General features: G+C 37.7%; 2 protein-coding genes across 3 annotated transcripts; both read left to right on the plus strand.

The window, feature by feature from the left end:
* Positions 1-280: 280 nt before the first annotated feature.
* LOC140141470 (uncharacterized) lies at positions 281-10,090 on the plus strand. Its single transcript, XM_072163344.1, has 6 exons — positions 281-415; positions 3,763-3,925; positions 4,461-4,586; positions 5,445-5,633; positions 6,276-6,448; positions 7,379-10,090. Exons 2-4 carry the CDS (start codon positions 3,779-3,781, stop codon positions 5,619-5,621), a joined length of 450 nt encoding a protein of 149 aa, XP_072019445.1. The 5' UTR covers positions 281-415; positions 3,763-3,778; the 3' UTR covers positions 5,622-5,633; positions 6,276-6,448; positions 7,379-10,090.
* A 927-nt stretch (positions 10,091-11,017) lies between these two features.
* Positions 11,018-20,087, plus strand: LOC140140786 (uncharacterized). 2 transcript variants are annotated; one of them, XR_011857289.1, is made up of 6 exons: positions 11,020-11,227; positions 13,903-14,099; positions 14,980-15,102; positions 15,799-15,990; positions 17,176-17,348; positions 19,692-20,087. XR_011857289.1 is itself a non-coding variant. In XM_072162530.1 (5 exons), the coding sequence occupies exons 2-4, from the start codon at positions 13,908-13,910 to the stop codon at positions 15,976-15,978; spliced, it is 495 nt and encodes a 164-aa protein (XP_072018631.1). In that variant the 5' UTR covers positions 11,018-11,227; positions 13,903-13,907; the 3' UTR covers positions 15,979-15,990; positions 19,692-20,087. The 2 variants fall into 2 exon arrangements, 1 of the variants encoding a protein (XP_072018631.1); XM_072162530.1 differs by lacking the exon at positions 17,176-17,348 and having other exon boundaries at positions 11,018-11,227.
* The last annotated feature ends 245 nt before the right edge of the window (positions 20,088-20,332 follow it).

The following is a 20,332-nucleotide window of genomic DNA, read 5'->3' on the forward strand; positions in this document are numbered from 1 at the left end:
GCTTCAAGAGAGGTGGGTCAAAAAGGTTTACTTTTCATGCTGGGGGTAAATGTTTTGAGCACCATTAATACGAGCACTCCCTTTTAATAGGTAAATAATGGGAGAGGGACAGGTTCATGGTCATTCGTTTTTATTTCTCTCCTTTTTGCCGTCACTTTTCAGTTGCTATATTTTAAAGAATTGAGAATTGTTGGTTGAGGAGGACATTGAAACCGTATGATACTTTTCATTTACCATTTAGCTACTTATTGATAAAAGGTCAAAGACAGAGTCAAACGCCTCTGGTGGATTTAATACTGTTTGTTTCATGCATGCAGCATGCAGAGAATAATTTCTTTGCACACCACTGGTATCGCATTTTTTGAAGTCTGAATAGCTTCGCCATGGCTTCGATCTAGATGATTCAACGTTCATGGTATGTTATCTTAATCTTTTATTATTAAAATTGTACATACTTAAATATGATTTTGAAACTTTAAGCTAGGTTTTTCGAAGCAAAAAAAAACATTGTTTTGTTAAACAATTCATAAATAATTAATCATAAGCATATTAAATTTTTTTTTTTTGGCTGTGTCTGTTTAACAGCTCAACGTGATTCCGGAATGATAAGATTATGTGGGGATATATAAATGCATGGTACACGAGCACAGCTATATGTGTATGAGGTTCTCTGATTGTAGGCTATACGAATGTATTTTACGGCATCATTTTAAACCGTCGTTGAGTTATATCACTTTGCTTTTAATCTAAATGCTAAGAACTTGAGGCATAGAAATTTATTTATATTATTGAATTAAGGGGGGTGTCACGTCTCAGAACGTAGATGCATTAAAAGTGTTGCAACTTTATTAATTATTCACGCACGATATAAAACAGTATAACATGGAAAGGGTCAAACAATCTATATATTTTAAACACATAATTGGTGTAAAAACAACCATTTAAGAGAAAGTCACAAAAACGCATTAACATGCTTTAATCTATTTGGGACATAGGCCTATACCTAAGCCTAGTATTTAAAAAAAAATGCATCTTTATAAGATGCGGTCTTTGTGTGTTCAAAAGGACTACATTCTGGGGACGGGTTTTAGATATAAATATTATTTTGACTATACCTCCGGACAGATTCTGCATATATATTATATACACCTAATAGTTTTTTTTATTTTTAGTTCCATTATTATATATAGCTGACATTTATAATTGACCATAATAATAATTACTGTCGAGCGATACGAGATACGAGATGTAAATACACTGGGTCAATGTTATATCTGATAAGCTGCAACCTCAAATACCAGATAGAGTCATAATCATAGCAAAAGATAAAGCTAATAAATTATACTGATCTACTTTTAAAAACTATTTCGAAACTGTAGGTTATACTATTTACTTACTTTTAAAGAAGTTAAAAATAAAAATAAAAATCACATTCACTATATAGCCCATCTACCTTAATTTGAAAGTTATTAAAGTTATAAAAAAACACATTTTGTATCTTTGCTCTTTGTTCAAGAAATATTGTAAATTGATATATCAGTAAAGAAAGACAAATCATTGAAATTAAATTTAAACTGCGAATTTTATGTTATCAATGTTACTCTACCCCCGATTCCACAATATAAACAATTTGCATGACAAGAATTAGTGTACGAGGTGAACCGGCGTGTGGAAAGTCTACATTGCTACGTTGATTGTCAATGTGTGTGGAGGGATCATGCGTGCACCAAAGCTATGCTCCCAACACCAGAATTAGATTAAAGAAATATTATCTTGTTTTTGGCAGATGAAATATATCCATACTGCAGTTACTGTCCGTTTTCCTATACACAATACACAGTGCTCTCACCATTGACGCGTGACCCCTACAAATGATGTACGTTGCAAGAATGGGCACTTGCCTAGTTAACATCACTGTGTGAAAAATAACCAGCCAATATGTTAGCTATTCTCCAAACTTCTAGCAAATATATTTCTCTAACATGACCTAAAATTACAGCTAGGTTAGATGTTCAGAAATAGTCGCACTTTTGTAAAATATGAGTGAGGGCAAGGCATAGCTAGCCAACTCCCCGTGTTAATTGAATGGAGATTTGACCGAAAATATTGGTATCGGACCGCTCACTTCTGAAGGATGCCACAAAAAACGGTACAAGCTACATCTTAACTATTCTCTGGCAATCATCATGATGAGTTTCTTATATAGTATGCCGAAATTGGGTACTGTAGGTGATTGACAAAGGGTCGCACTTTTCTGATAAATAAGTGACAGTGAACATGAAATATCAGCGCCCATAAACCCACGTTAGTAGCTAGTTAGTGGAGGCCGTCACGGGACTGATTATTGATTATTGAAGTGCCTTATTAATAGATACGCACGATTTAGGGCAAGCAAAACAAACCGGGACACTTTTGGAGACATCATCATCATCATCATCATCATCATCATCATCATCATCGACATCATCATCATCATCACTTTCTACATTTTTTCTAAACAACATAGGGCCTACCGTTTTAATAAGATTTTTTTCTTGAAATGCATGTAACTATAATTATTGTTTAGAGCGTGATGAAATAAAACATCACGATTTTCATCACAAAACAAATATAATGCATAAGAAATCGTTTGTTTTAGAGCGTGATGATGAAATAAAACATCACGATTTTCATCCCGAAACAAAGTAATACATAAGAAATCAATTTTTCGTGAGTGATGAAATAAAACATCAAAATTGTCATCACGAAACAAAGTAATACATGAGAAATCGTTTGTTTTAAAGCGTGATGAAATAAAACATCACGATTTTCATCACAAAACAAAGTAATAGGCCTACAAAAGAAATACATTTTCGAGAGTGATTAAATAAAACATCACGATTTTCATCACGGAACAAAGTAATACATAAGACATCGTTTGTTTGATTGCAATCAACCGCGACAGTTCGTCTCACACACATAACAATGCACTGCGATCAAATAGGTTGATGACAACATTTGATTGAATGGACTGCACTGCGCCATGATTACGTGCACCGGTTCAAATCCTTTGTTTGGAGCCAATCAATAATTTCACGTACAGCCTCTATGCAAATTAGAGTTTACACACGCTGCAGCTGGGGTAATCGACCGAAGCTGGTTGCCGTTAGTGATCGAATGCATGAGCTTATTTGCTTTACTGAATCGATTTACTGGATTAATTTCCTGTTAACTGGGTTTAATGCCACAAAGGTCGAATCGCTTTTGCCATGGACCATGACTGCATCATGCATCATAATCCTCTAATTCAATCTATTTTCTGGAATTTTGTTAATCATTTCTTTTAAAGAACATACAAACAAGCAAAATTGATTAAGATTATTTTGTCAGCTGACAAAACAATTTAATATATTACATTCATTCATACGTACGTATAGCGGTGTGCAATAGACTTACGCTACTGAATATTATTTTACTCATCAGGAGTACTTACGCCTGACCGATGCCCTCAGGTGTCGCCAGCTGTTGTTGATGTTCCGACCCCATTACGTAGGCCAACATGTATACCTTCTGAGATAATATTTTTTTCAATTCTAAAACATTAGTGATGTAGTGTTTTACTGGAATCGGGAGTAATATCTGTAACTTAACAAACAAGCACACATCACAAAACAACAACAATAAACTGATAAAAACACAATAACAATAACAACAAAAAACAAATAAATCTGTATATCTTAAAATGATTTAAACATCTGATCTGGATATCTTAACCCATCACAGACCCCTGTCTCTCACGATGGATCCTTCAGAAGTGTTCGGGGATAGGACCATTGTCTTGAAACTTCTAGAAAAACAACGTGAAATTCGTCAGCGAGAAGAAAATGTCAAATTGTATCAGGACACGTACGATCCTAGACAACCAGGAGCACTGGTGAAATACCAGGTAAGATTTCCCGGGGTGTTCAAATGACTCTCATTTTGGGTGCTCTGGTATAACAATGACCCCCTTGTCTATGTCAATTTTTGTATAAAAATGGGTAATTTTATTAAATATTTATAAACATTAAACCAAAATATCCCAATGTCACATACCGTATATACCATAATATAGCCTACATAACTCGAGCCCACATTTCAAATTTATTAACTTTTTAAATTTTGTAAAATCAGTTTCGTACAATTGTGTCAAAGTTTGGCAAAACTTTGGGCCTCGAGTATGCAAATTTGTCAAATTTTCACGTCCCACCCCAAACTAAAATGTTAAGTAAAAATAGCAAAAATACATGTTATATCAGTGTTTATAGGCTTATCGCAGTGTTTCTTTTTGTCGATCCCCACATGCACTCTCCCGAAATGAGATCCCATAGATCATAGATGGACTCCTTTACTATCTACATGTGTACACAGATATGCACTGTTTTGGTAGCCAAGTTAAACTTCACTGATCATTTTAATTTTCTTTTGAACATCATCTGCAGCAACTTCACAGCAGCATTGATCGTCAGACATTGAAGGAACTTGGTTACGATCATTGTACTATTGATTGGAACAACTTTCCCGGAATCGACGATCTTATCATTCTGTACTTCGAAAAAGATGAAGAGGTAAGAGGTTTTAACAAAGTATTACAATAGGACCAAGTAAGATTATTATAATTATACGGGTAGTTATATCGTCCTTGTAGTAGGCCTATATAGTGTTGTGCGCCCTTAATGTGTTCATTACTCCCATCATTACTCCCATCATGAACTGGGTAGTTGAACCAGAGAAGATGAGAAGAAGACTCATCTTCTCTGGTTGAACGTAACATGTCGTAATAAACAAGTGAAGTGATTTAACTGCCAGTGTAAAATGCTCTTCTTTGCAGTAATAAGCCTTCTAGGCTTACCACAAGTCTCCGCCGTTTTTTTCTCTCGTTCCACTTGGGACTCTCTCCTCAGTATTTTTAGGTCAACTCCCTCCTATAGGTCGGAAGCAATCAGTTTTTGGGCCAAATGAAAAAAGGTATATTCCAAATCCAAATTCTACGTATAATCATACCCACTCCAAATATTATATCTTTGACCCACACATGACGACAATCACTGTAGAGGCGTAGGACCTTGCAGGCGCCGGTTCACCTCGTACGCCAATTCTTGTCATGCATTATACCATGCCACTCTTAATGAAAGAGCGTTATCGTAGTAAAAACTTACAAACATGATAACTTCAATACTTGGAGACTTAAGACTGCGCTATTACTGCAGACATTTGTTATTTGAAAAATACTCTGGATGGAAGCGAGTGGTTTAGCACTCATAAAACCGGTAAATCCCCCGGAGGTCTGACATCAGAACTGTATATTAATGACCTTTGACCCCAAATTTGTGTTTACCCCAAAGGCCCCGACTATTGCCAAGGTCAATGCCCAATAAGCCTTAATTATGTTGTTAACAGATCACATCATTTACCCATCCTTTCAGATTATGAAGATGCTTGGCTACTCATTCATAAATGGTTCCATGTACGGAGATGTGTTGGATTCACCGATATCGGATGTAGGATTGATATCACTGGCATCCAAGGAAGTCCTCCCATTATCTCGTCTCCATCTGCATAAAGAGAAGCCTCTACTCATCATTGCATCATCACTTTCCTGACCTCCGTTTCAGGTAAGTTATTCACTATGAGTCAACATGATCTCCAGTAGCAGTCGGATTTATCATTGGGTCAGATTGGCTCGGGCCCAGGGCCCCCAAATTTGCTCCCCCCCCCACAATTGCCCTTTGCATCTTCCTTTTTAGCCCGCAAAACATCATGTTTTGCACCAAAAGGCTTCGCTTGCACTGCTTCTTTTTAATCTATAGCCTATAACACAATTCGTCCTCATTTTGGGCTAAAATAGTCTGAATTTAATTTTTTTCGCGCGCTTCGTGCGCAAATGCCCAAGTAAAATCGGAACAAAAGGTAAACCCGGTCCTGTCCAGTAGGTGGGGCAATCCCTTCTAAAAATAAAACGACGTTATAATGGGAACCCTGATATGGAATTGAACATAGCATAGGGTTCATATATTAAGTTGCATTCCTTTGTCCATGCGAGGGCATTTACTGCAAAAGCTAGAAACACTGCTGAACTTGGGATCATGGACTGAAATTATGAAAAAATAAAAGATCTCTTTATAAGTTATTGAATGTCTTTTTCGTTCGAGTAAGAACTAAATGTGAATGTTTAGAGAAATCAATCTCTTTTTCCGTTTTCCCTATGGCTATACATTATAACTAACCATTTTTTTTTCGGACACTAATCTTTGCAGGCCTGCGTGTTGTCAGGCTCCCTATCCCAACTCTTCCACGACTACCGGGAAAAAGTGGACTTCCTCTGCGTGTATTTGGCGGAAGCACACCCGGCAGATACCTGGTCATGGGACCGAAAATTTCACTACATGATGGACCATAAAACAATAGAAGATCGTATTGAAGTAGCTAAGTATGTATAGATGGGAGGGAGTGTACAAGTCATGTATTTAGTCCGTCAAGCGGTTCCATGCTGTTGGTATCTCGATAATCACGCCAACAATAGCGTGGTCCTGCTTGACGGACTACTTGTATTCGTAAAAATGTGGCTGCGGTTATAAAAAAAAAGTGAAAGTGTGTATTTAGTATCGGATATGATGGGGCAGAGGCGTAGTCATGCATGCTGTCTCATTGGTTGCTCTAGACACAGATCCCGGGTGGGTGGGGTGGGTGGGTGGTGGTGGTGGGGGGTAACCCCAATATTTGCCAGGGGTGGTCCATACCATCATTCCCTCAATGTTGACGCCTGTATGTGGGTATCTGACCAAATTAACCATATATTTGGCTATTTTAGCCCCAAAAGTGCCATTTTTCGCGTTTCATGTATTGTCTATTTTTATTTTCAACTATTATATTTTCGCTTCTTTTTTTTTTTTTTTTTTTTTTTTTCTTTCTATCCGTTCCTATTTCTTTTCTCTTTCCCTCGTTTTTCTTCACCCTCTTCCCTTTTCCTCTTTTTCATCTTCTATTTAATACATCGGTGGCCAGCAAATTGTCCAACCGGAACAGCCAGTAACCTCCTGGTTAGGGTTCAGGCTTATTATGATATTGTACAATTCTGTCCCGGGAATTCTGTATGGCGCTCAGGACCGATGCGAACCCCTATAGCTCTTTTCCCTATTCAAATCTGCAAATCAGTCCACTTTGGCGGGTCTAGCAGCCAATTTACTGCACGCCTCATTTTTTCCTGTCAGAATATAAATCTAGCTATGTCACTTTGGTATTCCAAAAATCTTAATGGCAAAATACGACCTTTGACGATTAAGCCACGTCTGGCCTCTTGTATGTTTGATTTACAATTTACTATCTTCTGATACCATGTGTTTTCTTTTCTATTCCATAGGATGCTTATATCCATGGATAACGAAAACCACCAAACCTTCACCGATAACACATCAGACGACTCTAAAGTTCGCCTTGTTGCTGATAATATCACAAACGATTTCGCCCAAGCCTATAAAGCCCACCCTGACCGTGTATTAGTTATCGAGGGTGGGAAAGTGGTGTATGTTGGTGAATATGCTGAAGAACAAATGCGTCATTCTGATAGGCTGATGACGGATGAAGCACGGCAATGGTTACAGACTAGATTTCCTCAATCCAGTTAAACATCTCATAGCAACATTATTATTGGTTCTATTTGGTAGAGAAGAGTCCGTGTCATATTTTTAGATGGTGCAGTGTGTGTACTGTGTTCGCAATTATGGCAATTGTCTGCCAATACTAAAAGTCAATAACGATATATATTTTATGCAGCTGTAAATTGTACAACACTTTCCTTATCTCTTACCTCGATTCATTTGGAAATACATATACTGCGCCAGCCTTTTCCGACAAGGCGATGAACAAAATGACCTGTTCTACGGGTGGACGGACGTTTTTTTTTAATGATTCAAAAGTTACAAAAATCTGTATAAAGAAATTGCGTTTTTCCCACTCGCTTAGTTTTTCAAGCCAAAAAATAAAATCTTCAGTAGATAGTGCACCTGCCCCATATGGCTATATTTGCTGTATGTTATCTTCAGTAGATAGCACACCTGCCATATATGGCTATAGTTGATGTGTGCTTTCTTCAGTAGATAGCACACCTGTCCCATGGCTATTTGATGTGTGCTTTCTTCAGTAAATAGCACACCTGCCCCATGGCTATTTGATGTGTGCTTTCTTTAGTAGATAGCACACTTGCCCCATGGCTACATTTCATGTGTGTTATGAGATAGCACACCTTTCCCATGTGGCTACATTTGTCTAAGACTAGTATGCCTGTAGGCCTAGGTAGCACGTAAACCTGCACCATATGGCTACATTTACTGTGTGCATGGTATGTTATCTTCAGTAGATAGCACACCTGTCCCATATGGCTATGTGTGTTATCTTCAGTAGATAACACACCTGCTTCATATGGCTATACATTTACTATGGTGTGCTATCTTCAGTAGATAGCACACCTGCCCCATACATACCATATGGCTGCATTTGTTGTGTGTTATCTTCAGTAGATAGCACACCTGCCCCATACATGCCATATGGCTGTATTTGCTGTGTGTTATCTTCAGTAGATAGCACACCTGCCCCATACATGCCATATGGCTGTATTTGCTGTGTGTTATCTTCAGTAGATAGCACACCTACCCATACATGCCATATGGCTGTATTTGCTGTGTGTTATCTTCAGTAGATAACACACCTGTCCCATATGGCTACATTAAATTGGTGTGTGTTATCTTCAGTAGATAGTATACCTACACCTACCCGACATGGATACATTTACTGTGTGTTAATTTGTCGTCAGTACAAAGGTGCAACTTAGAACCGTTTTTTTTGTCCTGTATACAACACCGGCACCCTAAAGCAATGATAAGGTAGTTATATATAAAGAACCTTAAAGATTTAAATAAGCCTAGGGACGTTCTAATTAATCCCTTTGAGGGTTCTTTCTTAATGCTTCCTCAAAGGTTTTCAAGCTTATGTTCAGTAAGAATTTGAGATATTTTTGTTTGTAACGATACTTTTAATGAGTTTGATCAAATGGATAAATTAATGACGACCATTCAGCAACCATCTTGACGATGATTGAATGGTTTGATGGCAGATTTTATCCTCGATCATTTTCATTAAATGTATTTTATGTGCTCATTGAAGGAAACATTGCCTGGAAATCAACTTGTGTATACAGTACGTGTTTAAATAAAATGAATAAGCTTCAGGTATTAAAAATTACATGGCTAGTTTGTTTCTTATTTTGAAACTGGCAAATGAATATTAATTGTTAACATAAACTGTGCTAGTCCATTTGAATTCCAAACCCCCTGTGGAAGACATGACCTTAATCTTCCACAGAAATGGACTTCAAATGGAGTATTCAGGTAACTCAATTTGAAATTCATACTCCCTGTGTAGAAAATTAAGGTCATGTCTTCCATAGGAGGTGTATGGATTTCAAAGTGAATAGCTCAAAATGGGATGAGACCTGACCTTAATCTTCCACAGAAGTGGACTTCAAATGGAGTCGCCTATTCATGTAACTCAGTTTGAGATTCATACTCCCTATGTAGAAAATTAAGGTCATGTCTTTCATAGGGGGTGTATGGATTTCGAAGTAAATAGCCCCAAATGGGGTAAGACCTGACCTTAATCTTCCACAGAAGTTGACTTTAAATGGAGTCGCCTATTCGGGTAAATCAATTTAAAATTCATACTCCCTGCATGGAGATTAAGCCATGGCTTTCATAAGGTGCAGAGCCCGTGTTGTGAAATAAGAGCAGCAGGAAGAGACACTAAAATGAAGTCAAGAGATGAAGAGAGAGAGAGAGATGAGAATGAGCGAAAGAAAAGAGTGAGGGTAAAAGGGAGAGAGGGGATAAATAAACCGATGGAGCGGTGAGGGGAGATAGCCAGCAAGAGAGATATTTGTCTATTGACTGATTCAATATTTGGCTCATTTGGAACGTCAACATGGTCAACAATAAACAATGAGATAAATAATTATTTTTAAATTATCACTAGCTATCACTCAGCTGAACTTTAAACCCCAAAAGAGAACAAATAAAATTAAGAGAATGAACTGAGTCTGATAGTGTTGTTTTTTTCATTTCTTTTTGTGATGCACCATTTGACTTGGAGGGGCTGGAAGTTGAGGTCGGGGTATTTTTTTTTTGTGTTTTTCTCGGTGCAAAATTGTTTTCTTAATTTTCAAGTAGTCCTATTATTAAATGTATACACGGTTAGGGGTTGTGTAAAATGTTCAAATTGCTAGTCAAAATTGCCCCCCCCTCTCGGCCGGTCAAAATCGCTTGCCTCCTTTTGGCCTGCCAAAAAATCTCCCCCCCCCCCTTTTTCACATGCCAATTTTTTTATCCCAATTTCCAAACCTTACATAGGGGGCCTAGTCTATTATGTTGCGAGCGCAGCGAGCAGGAAAATTTACATATTTAAGCATTTCCGTAGTGTTTTTCTAAGCCTTTTTAGAGCGTTTTATTTAAAAGGCATTCCATGAATGAATGTGTGCCAAAAATCGCTTTCCCCACCCCCCTCGGCTTGCCAAATATTGTTTGCCCCCCCACTTCGGCTCGCTTAAAACTTAAAATTTCTTGCCACCCCTCCTTATTATTGCACAGCCTCTTAGGTGGTGAAAGTTTGTTTGTTTGTTTTTGGTTTTTTAGGGTTGGTGAGGAAAGGGTTTTTTAGGTGTTGAAAGTTATACTTTCGCTCATGTAGTGGGGAAGTGTAAAAAAAAAAAAAAAAAAATTCCAGCCCCCCTCGTCAAATTTTCCGTCCCTTAAGTTACTAACGAGACAGAGAGTTCAGTTTGGTGATAGGACAAAGTTCGACCACCTTACAATTAATACGAATACCGTTCCGTTTGTTTAACCATGCAATAAACTAAAAGATAATAACACCTTTTGTCCCAGCAACCGCAGGGTGCCTCTATATTAAGCAAAATTGGGCTACATAATTACAACAAATCACCAAATATCTTCCATAGCCAATTGGGCTCCTTTTATCTATGACAGCCGCGCTTTGAATAATAAAAAAGGCAACTCCGTTACCTGGTGCATTTGGGTAGCACTATTTACACCAAAAATACCTTCGCTACAAATACTTCAATCTCCAAATCTGCTCCCCCTGAAGCCGTAGTACATCGGGTAGACCCACACCGTATTTCTTGGATATGTCACACGGGTAAATATAGGTGAGTGAGTCGCAGGGCATCTTTAAAATCAATAATGATATATAGGTCTATTACAAATTATTAATATTTTGTCGATATTGGTATAAAGTCAGCGTATAGCGCAATGATCTATTTCATGAATATGGTCGAAGTATCATAGTATGTGAGCCATCAAGTTGACACCCTCAAGAGAAAAGAGTCTTGAACATTGAAATGACCATAGGCCTAGTAAATGTTTTTTTCTGGCCTTTACTGAACCTCTAAAATGGTTCTTTCTAGACTTCCAGAGCCCTTTTCTGTTTGTTGTAGAACCATACACACAAACAGGACAACTCATCAGAACCAAAGTTCTACTTAGAACTGTTTTTTTCTATAAAAGAACGTTACTTTTTTAATCAATGTGAATTTGTTAATTAAACTGATATCATAAATTTTACAGTACACTTATAAAATATTCCCGTGTTAGAAATTTTATCATTTCATGATCTGCAGTTCGGGCACCTGCTATTATTTTTGTTCACACTGCAGCAATAATATGAACTTATGCGTACATTTGCATCCACAAAAACAAGATTTTGTTAGCAATATATTTATGCAATGGAATGCGCGCGTGGACGGGATTTTGTGTGTAATTCATTATATGTAGTTTATACTAGTAGAAGATTATGGGTTCACTGAATATAATCATGATAATGAATATCTGGAGTAAACCATTCATCAAAATAAACCGTGGGTGTCTTTCCCTATATCAAATAAACAACGTGCCATTTTTTGGTGCCTTTTCAGTATGAACCTATGCATTGCATAGTATGCAACTGTACATAGTGTAGTTTTGTCCACGGCAAATTCACCGTGACCTTTTCAGCCATAAACCCGCTTAGTGAAGATTAAACCGAAATATGCAGTACTAAATTTACCATTATAGTATATCGATTGTCCAATGCACATTTCTTACCACGTGATAATATTAATCCAATGAGCGATCGAATTGTCCGCTACGGTCGACTAATCCAATCGATAATGACGCTATTGACATGTACGGGTGGAGCTCCACTGACTGAGTTTGGGGGATTTTTCACTGGTTTGCTATCATTTACTCATCAAGGCGTTCCACCGTTGTTATAAGGACTATGCTAATAATTTAAAGATTGACATGTAGACAATAAACCATAATTGATTGACAGAAAGTACTAAATTTGTACCTATTACGGTTTGGTGGCACTTCTCTTCCAAACGCGACCAAGTCAGGGCGGCCCGGTGAAGCAAAATGTGCATTGGATTAACACGGGAGTTTGGATAAGATTGTAGATTTCCTTTCTCATACAAATGCATGCTCCCCCCCCTTATTAAAGCTTGTACCGGATTAAAAATTCAGATATTTTAAAAAGAATAAGTAATTGAAACATAGAGCAAGTACTAAAATCAGAGCGTTTATACTTTTTGATATATGACCCTAACTAGTTCATCTTGTATACCCACAGCACAGCGCTACGTACGGGTTAATTACCTATGTGAGTGCCCCTGTGTTGTGTGCATACGTGTAGTTAACAATAACTGCATGATGACCTATATTGTAACTATGGATAGGCCTAACTTAGTCTTAAAAAGGTTTAGTCGGATTTAGTGATCAGATTCCAAGTAAAGTAGATTTGACACTATTTCTGGTTTGGGGGTGTTCATAAATACTTTGGTGGGATGGGTTGGAAAAGTTGGAACCTCGGACTTCAAAAACAAATCCTAACTCTAATCGTAACCCTAACCATAACCTTTACCCTAACCCTAACCCTAAATCCTAACCCTAACCCTAACTCTAATCCTATTAGTATTTCGTGCTCTCTAAGGATAAACTAAATTTTTTGATCCCCCCTAAAAAAGGGTGGATTTGTTTTTATTCCCCCTTTTTATGGTCTAAAATGTTTTTGATCCCCCTTTATGTCCTAAAAAGAAACCTATAATATAAAGTTATTAAGGGGAAATTACACACCCTTGATAAATGTGTGTATATTTTTTGCATTTTTCTCAAAAACTAATAACAGTGGTAACAAAAGTTATGTATATTATAGGGGCAGGAATCAATTACTACACTGGAATTTCAGTGACCCAAGACAAGCCGTTCGTTATTTATGATAAGAAATAAGGTACCGTTAGGATGTACCTCATTTACTATCATATATATTGACCGCTTGTCTTGGGTCACTGAAATTTCAGTGTAGTAATTGATTCCTTGCCCCAATAATATACATAATTTTTTTACCAGTGTGTTATTATTTTTGAGAAAAATGCAAAATAGTCACAATTTACCACAGGGGTGTAGTACCCCTTAAATCAATAGCTAAAATTACCGTTTGGAGTTATTACTCATTGAAATAGTATTACACACAAATTGTACAAATTTACCCCAAGGAAAAAGAGTCCAAAGTGCGCCATCAGGCGAATCTTTACGGCCGCAGATTGGTCTTACAATATTGCATGTTTGTACAGCCACCTGTATCAGTAATATGATTTATTGTCTTATGTATCAGTAATAGAGTTGCTCTAATATTTTTGTGGAGGGCGTGCTTTCATCTCTTTGATAAAAATCACTCATTTAGAGGCCTGCGAGAGGATTTGCGGATCCCATGTACAAGACGTTCCCAATCAATGATGTGTATGTAGCGAATTCTTTTAATCTCATTCATTCGTTCTTTCTTTACCAGTCACAATGGTTGAAGTAATGAAGAAGATGATGATGTCGGACCCTAAATGGCAGGCGCTGCTCAGACTGTTTTCTGATAAGCAAGTAGCTATACGAGTCCTACGAAAACAGAAAGAGGTTTTGATGCATCCTGATTCCCTTCAGATGTTTGAGGAAGGTTACGACCCTGCGACGCAGGATGGGATGGTCAAATTTACGGTAATGAGAATTATTCTGGCTTGTACCTGTCTTGGTTACAGATCCCACCTGGAGCTTAACTATAAACGTCATTATTTTTTAATGCTCTGCATGCTAGCCCGCTTCAACCTTAAAGAAGTCCCAAGTTTTGAAATATTTTCTCAAAATATCAAGAGCTATTTCAAGAAGCACTGAACCAATACTAGGCTTGTTTGTACTAATTTTGATGCATTGTTTATGCTGATTCCAATTATGGTCATGAAAATTCATATTTCTGAAAATTTTGACTTAAAAAAAAAAATTGAAACTTGTCGTCTGCAGTCGACACCCGCGTGATTAATTAAGTGCATCGCGTGAACGCGGTAAGCATGATACTATTGAGATATGCCTTCTTTTCTGGTATGAACAAATCACAATTAGTGAGAGACATTTTCCGTGAAAAAATCTCTTACTAGTTTAAAAATCCGTGAAATACACGTGTCTGTGTTGGATAAGATGTTTCACGGATTTTGAACCCATCACGGAGTTTTGTCTCCTAGTGAATTGACCAATTGTGAATATAATCACAATTAAGTGCCCTCTATTGAATGCTGTCAAATGCAGTTGTATTTAGTGTCGTTACATTCAAGATAAGGTGCTTCATGCCCTGCGGGGCTCTTTCATATTGGAACTCCAATAGTTGCAAGTCTCTATCATTGCAGTCGACGGCCTCAGTCAGCCCGGCTTGCGGCCTTTATGTTTTTATAAGACATGTCGGCTATTTTTATTTACCCCTTAATTTCCCTCATTCTTCAGGCCCTGTCTGGGGGCTAATTTATAGCTTAGTGGACATTAAAAACCACAACCTTCAACATGGAATAAAATAGCTTATCTACTCATTTTATCTCCTCTCCTACCATAGAATATTTACGAGCGAATGGACAGGACGGCTATGGAAGAATGTGGATTGGGTGACTACATCAAAGACTTGAAATTATTCAAGATCCTGAAAGTGATCGTTCCCTTGTATATCAATGATCCTGAGGTAAGACCAAACAAAATCCTGTAGACGTCCTGAAAACCAAAACGTACACCTGTTAAGTGTGCTGAGGCTTGTGGATCAACGTCTAGGCGTTGTGCCTCTGCGTAGCGCACTATAAATCACTGCGCTTTTTTTTTTTTTTTTTAAATATATATATATTTGTGTATATTGTTTTCAGGTATACCTGATGAAGGACATGTATTAGTCCGAAAGCTTGTACAATAAAGTGAATTGCCTGCAACGTCCGTTTTGGATTCAAAATTTCTTGCAACTGTACATTACTCCCTAGAATCCAAAGTACCAATGTGTTTGGAGAAGTACAAATTTCTTACACTATATATATATACCTATCTACACCATAGCTTGAAAACCGTTCGTGGGTGGGGTGGTGGGGTGGGGTGGGAGGTAACTCAACTTTGGGTTTTGATTGGGATGTGCGGATAGAAGTCCGAAAAACTACCTGGCTTGAAAGCAAATTTGATGAAAAACAGACCCGAAAATAAGTTAATATTAATTTTTGGAAAAAAAAAGTTTATGAAATTGAGGGCCATCAATAAACTAAAATGGCTGACCCTCCCCAATCTCAACTAAATGACTAAATGCACTAGCCGAATTTGCCAAACTTCCCCGTACCTTCATTTCTACTAAGAACCCACAACGGGTCGTTCTAATAAAATGTTTGCTTTGTTTAATATTTAGATCATGGCTGAATTGGAGTACATGGTCAAGATCGGCAATTTATTTGTAACACAAGACATTGGCAGCGTTCCTCCAGATGTTAATTTGGTTTCCATGGAAACCAAACAAGAAATTCCCCTCTCCCAGTTTCATAGTCGTAAATCTCGACCACTGGTTATAATTGCATCGTCACTTTCCTGACCCCCATTTCAGGTGAGTCTGTTGCGTGTATTCTCTGATTACTGAGTGTATACTTTGGTTACTGTGTGCATACTTTGGTTACTGCGTTTATACATTGGTTATTGCGTGTATATTTTGGTTACTATATACGTATATAATCTGGTTACTACGTGTATATTTTGGTTATTACGTGTATACTTTGCGTACTAAGTGTATATTTTGGTTACTGCGTGTGTACGTCGGGTTACTGTGTGTATACTCTGGTTACTGCGTGTCTACTCTGGTTACTGCGTGTATAATCTGGTTACTGCGTGTATACTTTGGTTACTGTGTATACTTTGGTTAATGTGTGTATACTTTGGTTACTGCGTTTATTATTGCGTGTATATTTTGGTTACTACGTATATACTCTGGTTACTACGTGTATATTTTGGTGACTGCGTGTATATTTTGGTTACTGCTTATATACTTCGGGTACGTAGTATATACTTTGGTTACTGCGTTTATTCTTTGGTTACTGCGTTTATACTTTGATTATTGCGTGTATACTTTGGTAGTACTACGTATATACTCTGGTTACTACGTGTATATTTTGGTTACTGTGTGTATACTTTGGTTACTGCGTGTATACTTTGGGTACTAAGTGTATATTTTGGTTACTGCGTGTATACTCTGGTTATTGCGTGTTTAATATGGGTACTAAGTATATACTCTGGGTACCGCATATATACTCTGGTTACTACGTGTATACTTTGCTTATTGCGTGTATACTTTGGTTACTTCGTGTATACTCTGGTTACTACGTGTCTACTTTAGTTACTTTGTGTAAACCTTTGGTTACTGCGTGTATACTTTGGTAACCGTGTGTATAAATTTTTGTTTCTTTCTGGATAAACGTTGGCATAAATTTGACAACTTAGCATTGCTACATTTCAAGCAGAGAAGTGAGTTGGGGTGCGTGCGTAATTCTTATGGTGCGAGGAAATGCGAGGAAGGGGTGTGTATGTGCAAAATTGAGCAGTGTACATTCTTATCGCAATTGCTACAATGACGTCCGAAGCAAATAAAGTTTACATTATTGTAATTAATCCCAATCTTCCCAAGTTTCTTGATAACAGTTCTGCCACTTATTTCATTTTTAATAGCTACTGACATACGCAAAGTTGAATTAGGCATTATAAGTAATACGATTAAAGAAGTATGTTTCTCTTTTAACAGGCCTGTGTCTTGAGCGGTTCGCTGGCGAAACTTTTCAGCGACTATCAAGATCGGGCCAGCTTTCTATGTGTCTATCTGGCTGAAGCTCATCCGAAAGAAAAATGGAACTTCGGACCACGCTTTTGTTACATGGAACAACATAAAACAATAGAGGATAGGGTCCAAGCAGCACGGTTAGTAAACACTTAAATGAAGTAGAAATAAACATTTTCAGAGACCTCTTATGCTACTAACAGTTGCGAAACTAGAGAGGCACATGGTTACCTTAGACCCACTTAGTCAGGTCTCAAGGCCCCTTGAACCCCACCCACTAAGTTCTTATGCAGGTGTTGATATTAATGTGCAGAATATGCGTCTTCTTACTGTGCATCCCTCCTTTAATATGCTCCATAAATTTGTGACGATAGAAAAATGTCAAAATTATTCGTGTTATATCTGGTGTTAGCATTGGCTTTTAAATTTAGCGTCAACAAATTCAAACATACACTTTTTTAAGTTGTTTGTGTTTATGCCCAAAGTTACCCAATTGTACTAGGGGTCGAATTGGCTAGCTACGACGCATCGTAAGCGTAGCAAGTCCTTCAACGTATTAACGACAAGTTTGGACTTATACGATGCGTAGTGTTATCGGCCCATTCCATGTCAACTCCAGGGATGTGCACCGCAGCACCTCTTCAATTTTTTTCTTTTTCTGGGTGGTGGTAGATATTGATGAGAAAGTAAAATCCTGAAAATTTGAGCTTCATACTCCATTTCGTTTTCCCGTGGCATCAATTTGAAATTTAGGGGGTCAGCGTAAAAATGTGTCGCAACGCGTTGACGATGTTTGGAGGTCCATAAATGTATAAAAACCCTTTAAAACTTTGAAAAGTAGGTATCCTGGGGATTTGTTGTAGAATTCAAGATCTGCTAAGCCAAAAATAACTCCTCTCAGAAATGCTGTCCAAGAACATATCTTCAAATACCTGCAAGTTGATCCAACCAGGACCAAATTTTGACATTGGTTTTCAGGGGGTCAAATGTAAAAAAGTGGTTTTCCATTTTATGCTCAGTCTAAATGTATTTGGTATGACTTACTCTTATCAGATAATGTCATATTAAATACTTGACTGCAAAATATGGACAATGGAAAATTATTTTTACTTTTGAGTTCTGACCCCCTGAAAGTTGGTCCTGTTGGACGAAGTTGCATTTTGAGGTATGTTTTAAAGTAAAGGACAACATTTACAAATATTTCTGATAGCAGATTTGAATTTACACCAAAAGTACCCCAGGGTTTACTTTTCAAAGTTTTAGGGTTGTTCTTTATACATTTATGGAAATCAAAAACGTCGTCTTCGCGTTGCGACACATTTTTACGCTGACCCCTAAATTTCAAATTGATGCCACGGGAAAACGAAATGGAGTATGAAGCTCAAATTTTCAGGATTTTACTTTTCATCAATATCTACCACCACGCAGAAAAAAAAGAAAAAATTGAAGAGGTGCTGCGGTGCACATCCCTGAGTTGACATGGAATGGGCCTAATATCCTTTTTAATTAACCCTAACGCCCCAAGGGGCTTTTTGGCGACGGGAAGGGAAAGAAGGAAGGAATAAAGAGAGAAAGCAAAGAAGTTGTTTGGTCTGGGTGAGATTCGAACCAGAGACCCCTCGTATGCCAGACACTATAGGTTGGTGACACCTTGCCACGGGTCTTGGGCTTCGCTGGCCAGCAAAACCGTGCCTATATATCACTTAGGGCGATTGCGTCATCACACTACGTAGGATGCACGCACGAACAGCGCATATATCACGGTATTATTTTTGTAGTACCTGGGCGTGTTAGTGTTAAATAAACAACAATGGCACACATGTCCATATGGTATCGAGGCACCAATAGCATTATTGGGCCAAACTGTACGTGGTGCCTTATTTGTTGCGTCACTTCCAGTTGAAAATGGCTGACCTGCGATATCACAATATCTTCTCTATCATAACTATTAAAGCCATATTATAATATTTGCTGAGGAGAACGTCCTCAAAAAATTTTAAATTATGGTTTTTACACGATTGTAATGTACTTTAGTCAATAAAGATACTCTGCAAAAATCAAGACTTTAGGTGCTGTAGTTTTGTCAAAATCCAAGATTTTGAATAAAACGATGGAACCGGCGCCGGTTTTATTATTACGATGGAAATATTAGTCGAACACGTATGCACAGTACGTACACGGCGTGCGGGATACACAGACAGACACACACACCCCGAGGATCGTACCGTATTACAACCACGGGAGTAACATGCATGGGCGCTAGTAGTAAATTCCAATTTTCTATGCTTTACCTCACTTGTTCGGCTCAAAATTAAAGGGGACATATCTGACAGTAAAAGCTAACATTTTGTGGAAAATAAATACTAATCTATTTTTACAGAAATGTTATAATATGGCTTTAATAAACTTGACAATTCGTATTATTATTACGATTATTTTCAATCTACTGTATTCTAAACATGATCTTCACGTCACTATCGCAGAGACCTGATGGCGAAGGACAGTGTTCACAACACATTCACAACCAACCTATCTGACACCAACAAAATACCACTTGTCATGGACACAATGGATAATAACTTCGCCGTGACCTACAGTGCACATCCCGACCGTGTTATTATTATTGGTTCAGACGGCACGCTAGCTTACAATGGGCGTATCATTGCGATACAGTTAGACCAACCCAACGCCACAATGGTTGACGAAGCTCGACAATGGTTGCAACAAAATCTCTAAACGATAACTTTTTCTTCTTTGCAATTCTACATAAAAACTTTAACATTGTTTATTTTTTAAAAGTTTATATCGAAAGACACTTTAAGTGGCTGCTACACCCATTGCATGTTTTGCGGGTTTTTTATTTTGTGAAGAAATGAGAAAAAGGGTTGGACAAGTGGTATGCAAAATGAAGGGCAAATCTTCTTGTTCTATTGGTGGCATCGGTATCATTTTCGCTTAAATGCTTTTAAAGGTAGAAGCCAAAAAGAGGTACACCAGTGATGTACCACTTTTTGGCTTCTACCTCTAAAAGTATGTAAGCTACATTGTTACCGATGCCACCAATAGAACGAGAAAATTTGCCCCTTCATTTTGCATACCACTTGGTTCATCTCACGAGACCGAG

The sequence above is a fragment of the Amphiura filiformis genome, chromosome 19 (assembly GCF_039555335.1).
Source record: "Amphiura filiformis chromosome 19, Afil_fr2py, whole genome shotgun sequence".
Taxonomy (NCBI): Eukaryota; Metazoa; Echinodermata; class Ophiuroidea; order Amphilepidida; family Amphiuridae; genus Amphiura; species Amphiura filiformis.

Excerpts from the sequence above, each read along its gene's own strand:
- LOC140141470 (XM_072163344.1), top strand. The coding sequence starts at position 3,779 with ATGGATCCTTCAGAAGTGTTCGGGGATAGGACCATTGTCTTGAAACTT. Across the intron at positions 3,926-4,460 it reads GAGCACTGGTGAAATACCAG|CAACTTCACAGCAGCATTGA; the intron begins GTAAGATTTCCC and ends CATCATCTGCAG. Across the intron at positions 4,587-5,444 it reads ACTTCGAAAAAGATGAAGAG|ATTATGAAGATGCTTGGCTA; the intron begins GTAAGAGGTTTT and ends CCATCCTTTCAG.
- LOC140140786 (XM_072162530.1), top strand. The coding sequence starts at position 13,908 with ATGGTTGAAGTAATGAAGAAGATGATGATGTCGGACCCTAAATGGCAG. Across the intron at positions 14,100-14,979 it reads ATGGGATGGTCAAATTTACG|AATATTTACGAGCGAATGGA; the intron begins GTAATGAGAATT and ends CTCCTACCATAG. Across the intron at positions 15,103-15,798 it reads TGTATATCAATGATCCTGAG|ATCATGGCTGAATTGGAGTA; the intron begins GTAAGACCAAAC and ends TTTAATATTTAG.